At 44.0% G+C, this 17,307-nt stretch overlaps 1 protein-coding gene across 3 annotated transcripts in view; it reads left to right on the plus strand.

Moving 5' to 3' along the window:
- The window catches only part of Myrip (myosin VIIA and Rab interacting protein), a 362,410-nt gene that overhangs the window by 171,088 nt on the left and 174,015 nt on the right, over positions 1–17,307 (plus strand). For all 3 annotated transcript variants that reach the window (XM_008849427.2, XM_008849430.2, XM_029554258.1), the window contains one exon: positions 8,010–8,231. In XM_008849427.2, coding sequence (XP_008847649.1) covers positions 8,010–8,231 — 222 coding nt within the window. The remainder of the gene's footprint in view (positions 1–8,009; positions 8,232–17,307) is intronic.

A 17,307-nucleotide genomic window follows, 5' to 3' on the forward strand; every position in this document is an offset into this window, starting at 1 on the left:
AATGGGAAGACAGTCCTCCAGGGTAAAAACATCTATTTCTGTAGCTGCAATATGATGCAGGTTTTGACCAGCTCTGGATGGAGTGTCTGTGCGCCTGGGTCTGCAGAAGTCGCTCTGTGTGTGTGTGTGTGTGTGTGTGTGTGTGTGTGTGTGTGTGTGGGAGTTAATACATGAATGACAAAGCATTGAAAAATCCTGACATGTATTTATTTCTCATTCAGAAATAAATAAAAAGAGGGGGTAACAGAATACATGTGACATGAAAAAGGGACTGTTGGAGAAGAGGAAGGGGACCAGCAAGAGGGGCACAGAGGGACTGGAAGGGCAGTGGGGTAGGGGTAAAATAAAAATAAACTATATGCAGATGCCATCATGAAACCCATTCATTTATATGTTGACTTAAAATTTTGATTTAAAAATTATGAATCCGGGACTGGGGAGATGGTTCAGATAGTAAAGTACCCAACTTTATGTGGGCTCTGGAGATCCAAACTCAGGTGTTCACGCTTATATGACAAGATGTTTGTCCACTGAGCCATCTCCCCAGCCTCCCATCTTTGTTTCAGACAAGGTCTCATGTATCCTAGGCTGGCCTTGAATTCACTATATACCAAGGAAGACCTTCCTGCCTCTGTCTCTCAAGTGATGTAATGATAGACTTGCATCGCCATGCCTGCTTTATGTAATACTGGAGTTTGCAATCAGGGCTTTGTGCATCCTAGGCAGGCACTCTACCAACTGAGCTATTCCCCAGCCCCCAGTCTCATTACTCTTATTTATATATTTATTTTTATTTTATGTGTATGAGTGCCTGCATGTATTTAAGTGCTCCTTGTGCATACAATGCCCTCAGATGCCAGAAGAGGGTGTCAGATCCCCTGGAACTGGAGTTACTGATGGTTGTTAGCCACTATGTGGGTGCTGGGAATAAACATGGGTCCTCTGGAAGAGCAGCCAGTGCTCTTATAAATAACAAAATAGTAAATAGTATTAGATAGCAGATAGTAAATAGCAAAAGTGTTTCAAGAAACAGAGTTACAATCATCCCCAAGACTTGAGAAACAGAAAAAAAATGATAGCTCAAAAAGTAATTGGTCTTGGTTTTTGTCCAGACTATTTTGTAAGTTAAACTAGCAAGTTGATTGATACTTGCTGCAATATTGGGATGTTAGATCTAATAGCTTTTGGTCAAATATCTCAGAAGAGCCAGGGGAGAGGTGGTAAAATTTCTGACAAGCTGTTGTGGAGTGGAAACTTAGTGTCTTATCTATTTTTCTTGCTGCTATGATAAAATATCCTGACAGAAGCAATGAAGGAAGGAAGAAAGGAAGGAAGGAAGGAAGGAAGGAAGGAAGGAAGGAAGGAAGGAAGGAAGGAAGGAAGGGAGGGAGGGTATGTTTTGGCTCACAGTTTGAGAGGGTTCGGTCCCTCATGGTGGGGCAGTCCTGGCAGCAGGAGTATGACACTGCACCCACAGTCAGGAAGCAGACAGAGATGAATGCTGATGCTCAGCTCACTTTCTCATTTTCAGTCAGTCCAGGACTAGAGCCCATGGAATGGCCCTGCCCACAGTGTGGGTCTTCCCTCCTCAATTAATCCAGTCCAGAAACTCCCTCATAAACATGCCCAGAGGCCTGTCTCCTAGGTGATTCTAGATCTTGTCAAGTTTACAGTCAATGTTAGCTGTAACAGCTGGCTTCAATGAAATCATACCCGATATCAGCAGAATGGCTGTTACATCTAGTCATCTGCCAGACTGCTCAGGCATATCTGGTGCATGGCAGGAGCTGTGACATTCAAAGAGAATGTGTCAATTCTATTCTCTTTCCTGGAAGTCATAATATTTTGAGCTCTATTGATCTTGACTGATTTTTTAAATAATACCATTAAGGGCAACAAAATCACTCTGCCTGTAATTGCCCAATAGTAGAGTGATATTGCCTGTGGCATTAAAGGCAAAAAATACATTAAATTTCAATGGATATGGCCACACTGTGCCTTGAGCTCAAGCTTTGGGTCCCAGCTCTTCAAGAGCATACATACAGCACGACTGGAAGTTATCCCATGACTAATCTCCTGCCTCACCTCATATTCCTCCTGGGTCTAGGATGCCCTGGCTCCTTCTTCATGTCTCTGGCTGACCTTGCTGTTGAGAGATCTCCTGCCACCTCCTTGCTGCTGAATCAAGGGGTATTGAGGAAGTCAGTATCAATTGAGTCCTTAAGGAAGTTTCCCTTCTCCCCTGTTGGCTATCCTCCTGCTCTGGCTTCCTTTCTGGTCGCTTAGTCTCTATAGCTTCAATCATGCTGTCTGAGTTTAAATGTCCACTTTCTTCCTGGCTTGCTCTTAGGTTTTTGCTTTCCCCCTTACTGCGCTCTCTTCTATGGAGTGACTCCCAAACTTACTGAGCTGGCTCAGGTGCCGCCTCTGAGCTGCTGAAAAACAAACTCAGTCGACCAGTTGGTACCACCCCGCAGGTGTCCCTCAGGTGCCTCTCAGGTCTTCCTGAAGCTTGCTTCTACCCACCGTAGTCTTCCCTTCACCGTAAAAATCTGCCTTCTTTATTTCATGACAAAGCCAGAAAACTAGTGTGTCCTCCCTCTCTCCTCCCTCCCATCCTTTTCCTTTCTCTTTCCCCTTCCCTCCTTCCTGCCTCTCCCTTTTCCACCTTCCTTTTTTCCCTCCCCCCCTTCCCTCTACTTTTCCCTCCTTCCTTTTGTTTTCCGTACCCCTCCCTCCCCTTTTTCTATACCCACATCCCTGGCTATACAACAACCTGCATCCCTGCCTTGGAAGCCCTCATCCTGTCCTAACCTCACTCACCCACCCCTTGATGGCTACATTGCCCCCCCCAACCTTGGCTTCCAGGGTAAAACCAAGCTAACCACTGTGCAGTCTCTGCACACCCACTAATAACCACTCTGAGATGTCCTGGCCTCGGACCAGAGACACCATGGAAAGGTGGTAGCCTTTCAGATGGTTATTTTAGAACCAACTATCAGAGCACTAGGCCATGTCAGAAGACATTACGAATGACCACAGTCTGTTTCTTTGCTTATTAAGCAAATACAACTAAAATCCACAATGAGGTGCTCCCTCATATCCACTGTTACCCTGAGCACAAGCAACACATAGTGTTTACACCCACCTATATCACAGAAACCTCAATAAAAACAAGTGTGAGCAAATGTCAGATACTCAGGTCACTGGAATTTTAAAAATATTTTTATTAATACTTTGAGAATTTCATACAATGTACTTTGATCATATTCACCCCCAACTCCTCCCCATAACTCTCCCCCAGATCCACCTCTGTCTCCTTAGCTATCCCCAATTTCATGTCTTCTTTTAAATTTTTAAAAAAATTTAATAGCTAATCAACTCTAATTTGTGCTGTCCATACACTCCTGGATGTGGGGCCATCCACTGAAGTGTGGTCCACCCACCAGGGGCCACACCGTCAAATAAAACTGACTCTCCCCCAAAAGCCATCAACTGTCCATGGCTCCACAGTTAGGGGCAGGAGCTCAGGAACCCCTTCCCCCTCCGTGTAAGAATGTGGCCTTGGCTTGATCTTGTGCAGACTGTGAGCTCATGAGCGCAGTGGTTCTGTCATGCCTAGAAGACACTATTTCACTCCCACTGGAGATTTTGCTGAGTCAAATAAATAGTATTTTCCCATGTTGCTTTGTTCATTCACTGCCTCTGTCAACACTGTGATATAGGGATTTTAAGTGCCAGTCAAAAATACAGAGGCCCCAAAAGGTTGGAAACTTTGGGGTAAGTGTCTGAGCCTAGCAGTACATGCTAATGTCTGACCTTGAACCCATTCCTCTTTCCCAGTGCAGACCATTTGAGGGCTTGGTCCTTCTCAGGACATTTCAAAGATTGTAACTTTATTTGCCTAGTTCCTGGTTGATTCTGTAATTAGCTATTGCCTCAGTCCATTTGGTGATATTATGATAAAGTAACTGGAATTGGATAATTTTTTAGAAATAAGGACTTGATTTTTGCAGTTCTAGAGCCTGGGAAGTCCACAGTCAAGGGCTCCACATCTGACAAGGACTTTCTTGCTACATTGGCCCTTGAGAGAAGGTGGGAGGAGAAGAGAGCGTATGTGAGGGTGTCAGAAATCCCTTTGTCAGATATCTACCCTTGTTATAGCCTACCTGTTCCTGCGATAACAGCTTTGATGGATTCTTGGGGACAGAGCCTTCATGATCTAAACACCTCTTAAAGCTCCTACCTATCAACACTGCTGCAACAAGCATTATGTTCTCAACAGGTGAACTTTTGGAGACATGCTCAAATCGTAGCAGCCGCTAGAGATTACCCAGTGCCATTCTATCTGACATCTGTTTCCCAGAGACACTAGAAGGCAATGAAGTCGAATACACACAAGAATGGCATTCCATCCCACCACCGAGTTGGTGCTTGGAATATACTCTGAAAGCCCCGCATGTGCTTGGAATATACTCTGAAGGGCTTGGTAGAGGGTATTATCAGAGTTCCAGTGAATTTTCAAACACCACTGGAATTTGCATTCTGTGTCTCAGGAAAACAGACTCCTTACACTCAAGTGGTATGCAGTTTAATTCACAGAGCTGTTTTGATCCCCAAGGCTTTCTTTCTTGCATGCTTCATCCCATTTAATTTAGTGTTTCTGAAATTCAATATAAACTAGTCAACTTGAAGCTTTTACAGTATTTGCTAAGCTTGCAGTTGTTGGTGACTTAGGTGGAAGCCTGCTCCAAATCTAAGGAACTGAAGAGCACCTACCTTCTTTGAGCAGACATCTCTGTAAATATTCTATTCAGCCTGGTGCACACATACATCTCTATTTTGCCCCATAGAATTATTAGCTGGTTTGAGGCAGTCTCCCCTTCCGGTACTGGATTCAGATTCCCTTCATTACCAAAATATGCTAATAAAACATAAGGTTTGATGTAAGAAAGAGAAAATATCTTCAACCAATATATCTGATATGGAACTTGTGTCCATAATACACAAAGATAGCTTGCAATATTACAAAAAATAAAAGAGAAGTGATCTAAGTCCGAAACAGGCAAAAGATTTTAGCGAACTTTCTTCCAAAGAAGTTGTGCAGGTGGCCAATAAGCCCACGAAAAGATGTTCAATAACATTTGTTGATTAGAGAAATAAATCATTATCATTAGTCATTAGAAAAATGCAAATCAAAAGCACAGGTAAGATACCACATCACTCCAAGATCACTATAACGAAAAACAGGCGAGAGAGTTGGTGAGGATGTGGAAAAATTAGTCTTCGAAAAGTACTGGTGGGAATGATGGAGGCATTTGGAAAATGTGTTTTCCAGTTAGTGTCACCAATAATATGATCCAGCAGGTCCCTTAGTAGAATTGAGATCTGTGTACATGCAGAAACTTGTATATGAATATCTATGGCAAGATTAATCATAATAACCCCAAACTGAACATGATGTCAATCTGATGAGTGAATAAACAAAATAGGGTGTATGCATACATGGGATGCTTGGTAGCAAAAAGGCTCAGGGACCATTGTGGAAGACGGGGAAGAGGAGGTGGAAAGAATGTAAGAGCTGGAGGATGGGGAGGAGAGCTGGGAAAGGCTGGCCTCTGGACAAGACATGGCTGCTACACATGTAAATGCATCGCAGCTGTGGTCAACCCCACAAGACCTCCACAAGATCAGGAGAGTTAAAAATTCCAGCATGGAGAGGAGGGTCTCCAAATGTCCCACCCCTAACTGAGGACCTAATGACTGTTGATGGCTGCTGAGGGAGTGAGAGTCACTTTTCTTTGAGGGGGATGACCATTGGTAGGTTGCCCATGCCTCAGTGGATGACCACAGGCACATGCATATGTACAGGCAGCACTACTTGGGCTTAGTGGGTTATAAAAAGGAAGACATGAAGTTGGGAAGAAGATGGAAGATATGTTGTGGGGGTGAGCTGGTCCTCTTGCAGAGGACCAGGGTTTGATTCCCAGCACCCACATGGCAGCTAAAAACCGTCCTTAACTCCAGTTCCAGGGGAATCTGACACCCTCTTCTGACCTCCACAGCATTGCATGACACGGGTGCAGTCACATGCAGGCAACAGACTCATATACATAAAATAAAAATAAAATACTTTTTAAAAATTAAAAAATAAATGAAAAAAATAAACAAAATCTATTAAGATAAACTTTAAAAGAGAATTTACTACAGTCCTGTACTATATGTTTTGCTTAATGGTGGGCCACAAGTACGTGGTAGTCTTGCAATGTTATAATAGACCTGAGAAATTCCTATTACCTAGTTATATCATAGCTTCAACATGAAACAAAACATATAATACAGTAGTAAAATAGCAGTAAAATCATAATAGTAATAGAAAAAATAGCCCTTGTATTCCTGTTTATCAGCCTCCAGTTTTGTGTCAGGGGAAACAGCCCAACTTGTTCAGAATCTCAAGGCGACTGTCAGTGTTGGCCTTGGCTGGAGCTCGTTCTTCCTTCTTAGGGTTCTTCTTTTCCTGTTCTCTGAGCTCACAGGGGTTTGTGCATTGTTGGATTTCACATTACCCTGGCTGGCTGTGTGCCCCTGTGACCAGGAGCTCTTTGGAAGAAAAGGATCATTTTGTCATCCAAATCCGAGTCACCAGTGCCTCAGTCACCCCTGCTGGTTGCCCAGGGGTCCTTATTGACTTCCGTTGATTTGAAAGCTTTTAAAACCTCTGACTGCACTGGTTTCCAGGGGTGTGAAGTGGGCCAGAACTGCATCAGATTCCCAGCAGGGCTGTAGTGAGGATCAATGTTTTATCATAAGTAATCTCCTGTACTTCTGAAAAGGCATTAACGAAGTAAAAGATTTTATTTCACTAGACTGCTAATTCTTAATGGTAATTTATATCTCCATTTGGGTCTGAAATAAAAAGGATTGAAGTTTTCATGCTTTCTCATGGTACACAAGGTATCTAGGGGTACTCAAAATTAACCCACTGTTACAGTTCCTCTGTGGACATTAGGTCAAAGATTGGTCTGTCTGAGGGCTGGTGAGATGGCTCAGTGGGGAAAGTGCTTGCTGTATAAGCATGAGGACCTGAGTTCAATCCCCAGAACCCTTGTAAAAGCTGATTGTGATTGTGGGCATCTGTAATTCCAGTGCTGGGGTGGGGGTTGAGAAAGGAGGAAGAAAGAAGGATTCTCCCCCCCCCCCCCCCACTAACTGGCCAGCCAGCAGATGCACTCCAGGTTCAGGAAGAGACCCTGTCTCAAAAAAATGATTGGAAAGAAGTGACAGAGGAAGATCCCCATTAAAATGTTTGAATTAATTCTTTGAGAATTTCATTCAATGGATTTAATCATGTTCACTTCCCCCTCCTCCCCTTAATTCTCCCAGATCCACCCCTGCTTACCCCCCACCAACTTCATGCCCTCCTTTTACAAAAAATTTAATAGCCCATAGACTCCAATTTGTGCTGTCCATATACTTGTGGATGTGGGGCCTTTCACTGGAGCATAGTCAACATACCAGGGGCCACACCCATAAAGGAAACCACCTCTCCCTCCCCCGAGATGCCATTAACTATCCATGGCTCCCCAGGGCCGGGAGCTTCCCCTTCCCATGCTGGAATGTTGCCCGGCTTGATCATGTGCAGGCGGCCATAGCTGCTGTGAGTTCATGGGTGCAGTGGTCCTGCCTTGTCCAAAAGATACTCTGGTCCACCCTTGACCTCTGGCTCTAACAATCTTTCTGGCTCCTCTTCTGAGATGGTCCCTAAGTCATGGGGAGAACAGATACCCAGTGTTCTCAATATGCACATGTAAACACATACAATACACACACACACACACACACACACACACACACACACACATCTCCCTTGTTTATTTTTGTTCTATGGGAAGATTCTACAAGGGCTGGGCCCATGCAGGGCCTGAGCTGGGTGCTCTGGGTAGACGGCCCCCTGACGTGGTGTGCTGCTTCTCTTCTCCTCACCCTCTCCCCCTTTTCTGGTTTCCCAGTGAGATGAAGCAGAGGCTGGATGAAGAGGGCAGCAAGTGCAGCATCCTCTCAAAGCACCAGAAGTTCGTGGAGCACTGCTGCATGCGCTGCTGCTCGCCCTTCACCTTCCTGGTCAACACCAAACGCCGCTGCGGGGACTGCAAGTTCAACGTCTGCAAGAACTGCTGCTCCTACCAGAAGCACGAGAAGACGTGGGTCTGCTGTGTCTGCCAGCAAGCCAGGTGAGTGGCTAGTGCACTCACAGGGACCATCTGATGACACTGCCCCTTCCTCCCACCAGGTACAACCAGCAGTGATGGACAGATATGCACAGGGTACTGATGACAGTAAAGAGACTGCTGGGGTGAGATGTGGCTGAGGGTCTCTAAGGGCCATCATAAAGAGGATGCACGATGTGGGAGCACAAAGGAGGCTGTCAGAATGAAAGATGCAGCTCCTCACGTGCTCCAGCCATCTCTTTAAATTCCTAAGCTGGTCCCGAGTTCATCCTTTGTGTAATCATGTTCTGGATCTTGGGAATTTCACTGTGTGCTGGAAATCTGATGGTGAATTGAATGGGTTTCGAATGACTCAGATAATGAAGGAGATGAAAGGGTACATGACTGTTGGTCTCCTTATGTGCTAACACATGCCCTGATCAACTTCTCCATTGACTATGGGGACACCAAGACACCAAGGGAAGGGTTTGAAGAAAGCCTCCTAGAGACCAATAAATGAATGTGAGATTGTAAAGAACGAAACAGAGCTGATACATGCCAAGGAGGATGTAGCCCAGAGCAGGAACGGAATGACAACTTTGTAGTTCATAGTCTCCCTGGGATGTGTAGTGTATTTGGAAACTGATAAGCTTGACCGCCAGTGTCTAAATCTCTCCTCTTCTAGCATCTGTGTGCATCATTGAATTTGTGCTTGCCCCACACTCCCATAGTGCTGTGTGATGATGAGCAAAACGGGCTCTGGGACTCAGAGCACCCGGCTTCCCCACCCTCCTCCCCCGCCCCACTCTGCTGCTATATTTTGTTTATATCCTTTAACACATGAAGTTCTAGCATTTTCTCAGAAAGTCAGTTCATGAGACTAGCTGCTGAGTAAGCTCCCTGGGACGAGCCTTTGAGCTGTAAAGATCTGGACACCTCAAAGATACCAGCTGAAACAGAAAAGCAGCTTTTGATCAGCCCCTGTCCATGGTTGACCTGCCTCCAGACTCTGTGCCTGACTCACAGAGCTGGGACATGTCTGGTCTCCTATGGAGGCTCAGTAGGAGGGGAGAGTCCTGGGACAGAGAGAAGACTGATCATAGTTGACTATTGGGAGTGCATTATGTCAGAAACATAGACAAACATGTTTGTGTCTTTCTACAAGGTTGGAACTTATTGATTAACAAAAATTGATAAGGTATGGCAGTTTCAACAGCAGCAATTTCCCAGATATTTCTGCTTCCCATAATACCCCTGGCTGAGGTGAACACAGGATCTTTTATTCTAATTAATGAATATTAACTCTCAGATGATACTTTTACATATTACACAGTAGATCTATCTAATTATATATGTGTAGGTTACAGAATGGCTACAAAGGGTTAAAGAGACAAGAAGATTCTAAGAGACCTGAGAAACCAAAGCTGAAACCAGATTTGAAAGGGTTTCAAGAGGGACTGGGGAATGTGAGATAACCAACCAGCTGGGGAATCTCTGGAGAGGCCCTGTGGCTGCTGTCTTAGACTACAAGATCAGCAGTGAACTGGAGGTGTAAGATGAAGTAAAGGGCAGGATGGAGTCCAGACGAATGAGCAGGCAGACAGATGGACAGCAGGTCAAGACAGGTGAACAGGGAGAAGGCCATATCAACAGCATAGGCTGAGCTGAGCTGAAGCCCCTGGGACAGTTGGGAGTTCTCTGCTTGTTGGTCCTTCACACACACACACACACACACACACACACACAGAGCCAGTGGTCAGATGACAGGTTAGTGGGGTCTGTCACCATCTCATTGCTGGGTATCTTTCTCTTTACAGGTTCCAAGTAAGGGAGTTATATATACTCTCGTTTTCAGTCAGCTGTGTCTAATAAGTTCTGGGGTCTTGTTTTCCTGATATGACTATAGTACACCCATGCTCCCCTACAGTCCCTATTCACCTGGTTAATTCTTATAGTGGCATCCCTTCTGCTCCAAGGAATCAGGCATTTACCAGTCTGTAATGCATGACTGATGCCAGTTGGTGGTGCTGTTCATGTGTCCACTCAGGTGCATAGTCATCCTCCATCCTCAACATATAGTCAAAGCTACTTGTAAAATGGAATCTGTCAGGAGAAGGCACAACCCAAAAAAACACTGTTTTATACAATATGGAGTAACCTAGGGAAGGGCACACTCTCATTGCAACAGCTGTGTTTGGAAATGAGAGCTAGGCTGGCTACTGAGTAAGGTCCCTGGGAATCTCCATGGACCGAGCCTCCGAGCTGTAAAGATCTGAACACCTCAGAGACACCAGCAGAAGAGAGAGTCCTGCTTTCTACTTCTTAGTGAAGAGAAAGGTCAGGCACTAAAACAAAAAAGTTCAATGCTGGAAGAGTAAATATCAGTTTGAGATAGCTATCACAGGGGCTGAAGATCTGGACTTTTGAACCAGATTCTAATTATGAATCAGTTTGATTCCAGTCTTCCCCTGGCATATTTGCTCCAACCACCCTCAGCTGTCTATGCGGAAATGTAGATGCCCGGTTTGTTCTTCAGGGGTTTGGAGCGGATTAGAGGGAATGGAATTTAAGATATTGAAGGATTAAAGGCAGACTCTAAAGAAATGAAGGAGGTAAACATGGAAAGATCTGTGGATGGACTGGAATAGTTTAGGGATTCAGTTGACGGGAGTAGCTGGTAAAGAAGAACTATCCCAATGGGATACCTAGCAAAGCTGGCTAACAGTAAGGAAATTTCTCTATAGCTTCAGGAGAAGCTGTTTGAATTAGTAATAGCAATCTCCAAAGTAGATAAGTTGGGTGGTGACCATGGGAATGGTAGATGAGGTCTAGACAGGATGGAAAGAATGATCCAGCAGACAAGGTTCTCTAGAGCGTTAGGAGGTGTTCTGAACAGGTTTAACTGTCAACTTGATACAACCTAGAAACACCTGGCAAGAGTCTCAACTGAGAGATTATCCAGAGCAGGTTGGCCTGTGGGCATGTCTGTGGGGATGGTCTTGATTGTTCATTGATGTAAGAGAACCCAGCCCATTGTGGGTGGCATTGTGCCATAGGCTGGGCCCTGAACTATATATGAGTAAAGAAAACTAAGCACAAACAAGCAGGTAGCCTAGGGCTTCATTTCTTTCTGCTCTTGACTATGGGCGTTGCATGACCAGATGTCTCAAGTTTCTGCCTCTGTGACTTACCCACAGTAATGGACCATAGCCTGCAGTTCTAAGCCAGCTACACCCCTTCCATCCTTATGTTGTTTCTGAACAGTGTATTTTTATCACAGCAACAGAAATGAAATCAGCACAGAATATGGCAGGAATAAGTTGAGGGTGAGGATGGTGTGATAGAATATCATGATTCCACACCTGACAAGTTGGGCAAGTCTTATATAGCACTTGGCTTGAACATCTCAGCACCGCTGTGCCACACTCACATTTGTAAGCATCAATGGAAAAGACTGCCAGGACTGTGGCTCTGTCTTCTTCAACTCCTTTTATAGCACCAGAACATGTCTTTTGGACGGTATACCTATCTTTAAGTAAAACAGAACAGTGTTCCACAGGAGCCCAATGCACAGGATAGCTAAGACCAGGGAGCATTTAGTAGAGAAAAGGATTCAGAGGGTTAGATGACCTCAAGAGGTTTGATGGGAAAGGAGAGCATCCCAGATGGAGTCCAGATAGACAGGAACCATCATCACAAAGTGTCCACAGGCTTGCCACGTAAAGAAAATGGTATGTAGACAGCCTGGAGCTGGCCACTCCTACAGGAGTTATGGTGAGTACAGTTGGGTCCTTTTGTGTAAAGAACTAGATTTGATCGTTGAAGGACCATGGCATCACTGAAAGTTATTAAAGTTATTATTTTTATTCTGCTTCAACATATTCACCCAGATGTAGGAATAGTAGTGCTTTAAGATTTTTCTTGATTTCTTTTCTCTCTGGCTCAGAAAACGCATGTCAACTTGAGTTTCAGAATAGAATACTAGAAAAAAAGACTCATTCATAGGAGAATACCAGGTAAGACACCCAAAAGCCAGTGTGCCCTTGTTCTGTTTCTTCTGAAGGGAAGTGGGGGGTTAGGGATCACTGGAGAGAACTCAAGTACTGTCTAGTCACTACAAAAAAACAGTGGCTAGCTCTAACTTCGTCTTTCTTTTCAGCTTAGTGAAAAGGGTTCTAGCTTCTTTGCAGTGATAAAACAACTTGGAGGGGGGAGAGTTTATTTGGGTTAAAGTTCCAGGTCACAGTTCATCACTGAGGGAAGTCGGGGCAGGAACTCAAGAAGGAACTTGAAACCATGGAGGGGGACTAATGCAAGGCTCATGCTTAGTTAGCTTTCTTATACAGCCTAGACACACCTGCCCAGGGAATGGTGCGCCCCACAGTGGGCTGGTTCCTCTCACAGCAATGAACAGTCAAGACAATTGCTCACAGACATGCTCACAGGCCACTCTGATCTGGGAAATCCCTCAACTCAGACTCTCTTCTCAAGTGACATTGGGTTGTGTCCAGTTAAAGCTCATCAGGACAAAAAGTTTAGGGTTGTTCTGTCTATTTAGCTCAATAAAAGCATTTTAAGATTTTTTTAGGAGAAAATTCCTCTTTAATCAACACGGCTGTCATTGCAGTCACATGAGTAGCTCCTCATTAATCTTTTCCTTCAGATGTTCTGCATTAAAATGCATTTCTATTATCTATTTTAGTTTGAATTTTTTTGCTTTGGAAGACTAGCAAATTCTAGATGAGTGATGGATTACTTACTTGCAAAGCTGTATCACAGACAGGAGATTATGGGATAATTCTGGTTGTCATTTTTCATTACCTACAAATTTCTCTTCTTGACAGTTTATTGAATAGACTCTTTCCAGCATCATAAACAAGAACATTTAGTGACTACGTTTTAAAGGAAAGCTCAGACCACCCATGCTTATCAGCCTTTATTACTCTGTGTTGACTTAGTCCAAGACAGAGATCCCTACTTTCCTTGGGAACAGACTGACTTTCTAGTTCATTGCTTCATTATAAACATTGTTCTTTCTCATTTTTGACATTTTGTGCTATTACCCTTAACACAGACCAATTTTAGAGATTGTTTTCAGGGAAGGAGAGAAGAAAATTGTCCTTGGAACTGAAATCAAAACACAGCTCCTCCGTGTGCCTGCCGTACTTGCTTAGCTTTCTCAGAGAACTCTCAATGCGTTGTTTTCCTTGGGCCTGGATACGCTTCACTTCTCTGTGATCATTTCTTATGTGGTTTTCACACAACCCACACAGTTCATAAATTCCCATGCTGTCTTTTGGGTGTTGGTTCCATAGTGTGTTTGAGAGGTGCCCTGACCTGTTTGTGTGGCATCCCTGGAAGATAGAAAATAAAATAATGATCAAACTGGGCACGGTGGTGCAAACTTTTAATCCCAGCACTCAGGAGGCAGAGGCAGGTGAATCTCTGTGAGATCGAGTACAGTCTCATCTATACAGTGAGTTCCAGAATAGCCGGGCTACAGGAAGACCCTGTCTCAGAAATTCCCCAAACAAACAACATTTTTAAAACAATGATCACTATGGACTAAGGATATTCACAGAACTAAATAAATGGGAGACATGTTTGACTCGGTAGAAGTCAAGAGGTTAGAAATTATATTTTAAACAGATATTTTTCTCATTAAATTAATGTTTTTTTTTATTTCTAAAATGTATTTTTATTTTATGTGTATGAAGTTTGTTTTATTTTTCATGAATGTGTGAAAGTGCATGTGCAATGTCCACAGAGGCCAGAAGAGGATCAGATCCCCTGGAACTGGAGTTACAGACAATTGTTAACTGCCATGTGGGTGCTGGGAACCAAATCCAGGTCATCTGCAAGAGCAGCAAGTGCTCCTAACTGCAGAGCTGTTTCTCCAGTTCCTAAGTTAGTGATTTTCAAAACAAAGCAAAACAAAACAAAACAAACAACATTCCTAGTGTCGACAAAAGTAAACTAGAAAAAAAAGGTGCTCCCTTCCATGGCTGGTGAAATCTGAAAGTTCAGAGTGCTGACCAACATGTGTCAAAAGCCACTGGTCTAAGGACTTTCTTCCAATAATTTCAAATTTTAAAATCTATAGCCAATGGTATAACAACTAGTTTTAAATGCTGCCTAAAACTGGGTTGTGAGCTGGAGAAATGGCTCAGAGGCTAAGAACCTAATCTTCCAGAGGGCCTGAGTTTGGGTTCCCAGGATCCACTTCAGGTGGCTCACACCCTCCTTTAAGTCCAGCTTCAGGGGAGCTGACACCCTATTCTGGCTTCAGGTGGTACCTCCTTGCTGCGTACACACACACACACACACACACACACACACACACACACACACACATATACACACACTTATATAAAAATTAAAAATAAAACCTTTTAAAAAAATGAGTTGTTAAGCCAGGCATGGTGGCACATACCTTAAATCCCAGCACTCAGGAGGCAGAGGCAGGCAGATCTCTGTAAGATCGAGGCCAGCCTGGTCTACATAGTAAATTCCAGGCCAGCTGGGGCTAGAGGGAGTCCCTGTCCTCCCCCCAAAATGAGTTGTATTGAATATTTGTAATATAAAACTGTTAACACTCAACCATACAATAGTAGAGATAAATTAAGACATGTTCAGCTTGACAGAATGGGATGAACTCTTTAATGTAATATATGCATTTTATTAGCATATTAATTCTTAAGTTAAAATGTTAGATGGAACACTCCATGAACTAAGTATATATAATAATCACTGTGAAATGGAGAAAAGCCTGAAAATGCTGATCATGGTGGTCTGATCTCTCATCCCAATGCTGAGGAGGCAGAGACAAGAGGATCCCTGGGGCTTACTGGTCAATCAGCCTACCCTAATAGGTGAGCTCCGGGCCAGTAAGAGGCCCTGCCTCAATGGAAGTGGATGGCATTCCTGAAGATGACAGCTGAGGTTATTCTCATATGCACATGCACCTGTATATGCGTGAACACATAGATGCATACATGTACACACACACGTGTGTATAGAAAAACCTGAAAGGGGATATATGATCAGTGCTATAAGAGTAGTCCTTTTTTGCAAGGAAGGTCTTCAGTTTGGGATTTAACAACATCCACAATCTCAGGAGCCATTGGTAAGGGGAGATGAGAGAGAAGTGGGTAGGGAGACCCCATGGCATATGTTCCTCTGCTGGGTGCCTAGGGAAGAGGCTGTGGGTAGAACCTGGAGAAGCCATTTGCTGTATCACAGGGGTGCAGTAGTGTGGTTCTGCAACCTGGAGGATAGTGTGTGATGCTAGTATCCAGGACAGGGCATTCTCCCAGGAGGGCAGAAAGTACTGGTCCTGGGAGCCTTGAAAGAAGCCAGGCAGCCATTTGGCACTTGTATGGCCCAAGCAAACAACAGTAGGAAGTCCCTGACCTGATGCTTTCTCTACAGCTAGATTATCAGAGGGACCTGTAAAGGGAAACATTGGTGGTTTCCTGCCAGGATCCCTCAAGACTTCAAGAAAGGTATAGGAGTAGAGACTGGAGCTGTTCTCTCTGTGTGTTTACCCACAGGCTAGTGATGCCTAGGCAAATTCAGGTTACAGTAGTAAAGCAGGCACTGAGTTGAGCAAACAAGGAAAAAAGAATAACAGGATATTGAAAAATTGGAGGGTGGACCACCCCAATGGGTACAATCTGATCCTTACCATGGATTTGAACTAGGTAGAGTGACATGTGAAAGATAGTTAGAGCCACGTCCTCCTGAAAGAGGCAGCAGGACACTGACCATAAGTTTGGGTCACTGAAGTTCTTTTTCCTGTCTTCTTGAGTCTTGGCTCCTCAGGTTTGCCCTCAGTTCTTTTTTTAAATTTATTTATTTTTATTTTTTGTGTATGAGTGTTATGCCTGCATATATGTAAGTGCACCTGTGTTGTACAGTGTCTACAGAGGACAGAAGAGGGTGTTGGATCCTTTGGAACTGGAGTTGCAGACAGTTGTTGGCTGCCATGTGGGGGCTGGGACTCGAAGCTGGGTCTTCTTCAAGAACACCCAGTGCTCTTAACTGCTGAGCCATCTTTCTGGCCCCTACTCTCAGTTCTTTAAGGTGCCATATCCTTCCATTAAATCGCCTTTCCAAAGGCATTCTGTGGAGCTCATTTCTGTCATTGAAAATAGAACCTAAAACAGAAACAAGAGAGATTATGGAATCAGAGCCGAAAAATAAAAGTTGTAGCTAGGATGTTGTAGAGGCCGTGGCTTCCCTGACATGGGACTGAGATAGGCTTCCTTTGGTTTCCTCTTTTTAAAAAAAAATCTTCCACACTTAAATATGTAGTGTCATGAAATTTTCAGGTCCAGTGAACAATGCATTGGTAACCAACCAGAGAAACAGTTCACAAGTTCCAAACTTTCTAAAAGCTGCATCATGCCCAGCAAATAGAGAGGATTCCCACCTCATCACAGATTAAACATGTGCTCCAAGAGAAGAGGGTACCCTGGGAACAAAGTTGAGGTAATGGGTGAGTGATTCTGTGTAAAGACCAGTAGAGGTAAAAACCCTTGACTTCACAGTCAAGGTGGTATAGTCTGTGGCTTGCTTCTTCAGTGGTGCAAGCTGCTTGGGTTCTAGAAGCACATACCAGGCACAAAACTCCCTGGGATTGTACATTAAAATAAAATCCTACCAAGATGCTGGCACACCTCATAGTACCTGGCTTTCATGTTATTGATATACATTTCCTTTGGCCCTGAATCCAAAATAAATCTGAGATACATTGAATTCAAGCCAAGAAGTACCCACCTTGCTTGCCCTCTGATCAGGGGTCCTCATCCTGAGCTTTAAACAAAGCCTTTATGTAAGTGTCAGAGGTCAGTCAGATCACTAAAGTGACATGTACTTCCAAAGTCTTGGCCTTCCAAGGTATGCTTTCCAGGATTTATATACCTGGGATCATAAATATCTCCTTTCTCAGAACCATCCTGTCATTTGACAAAAGAAAAGCACGGGCCTCACCCACCCCTGACCCCACTGAAGTGCAATGTCTCAGGACAGAGAGAATTCTGGAGCATGCAAAAGACTGAAAACAGGACTGGGAGCTGGACCTGGTGATGCACACCTA

This window comes from Nannospalax galili, unplaced genomic scaffold (assembly GCF_000622305.1).
Source record: "Nannospalax galili isolate Female #2095 unplaced genomic scaffold, S.galili_v1.0 scaffold443, whole genome shotgun sequence".
Taxonomy (NCBI): domain Eukaryota; kingdom Metazoa; phylum Chordata; class Mammalia; order Rodentia; family Spalacidae; genus Nannospalax; species Nannospalax galili.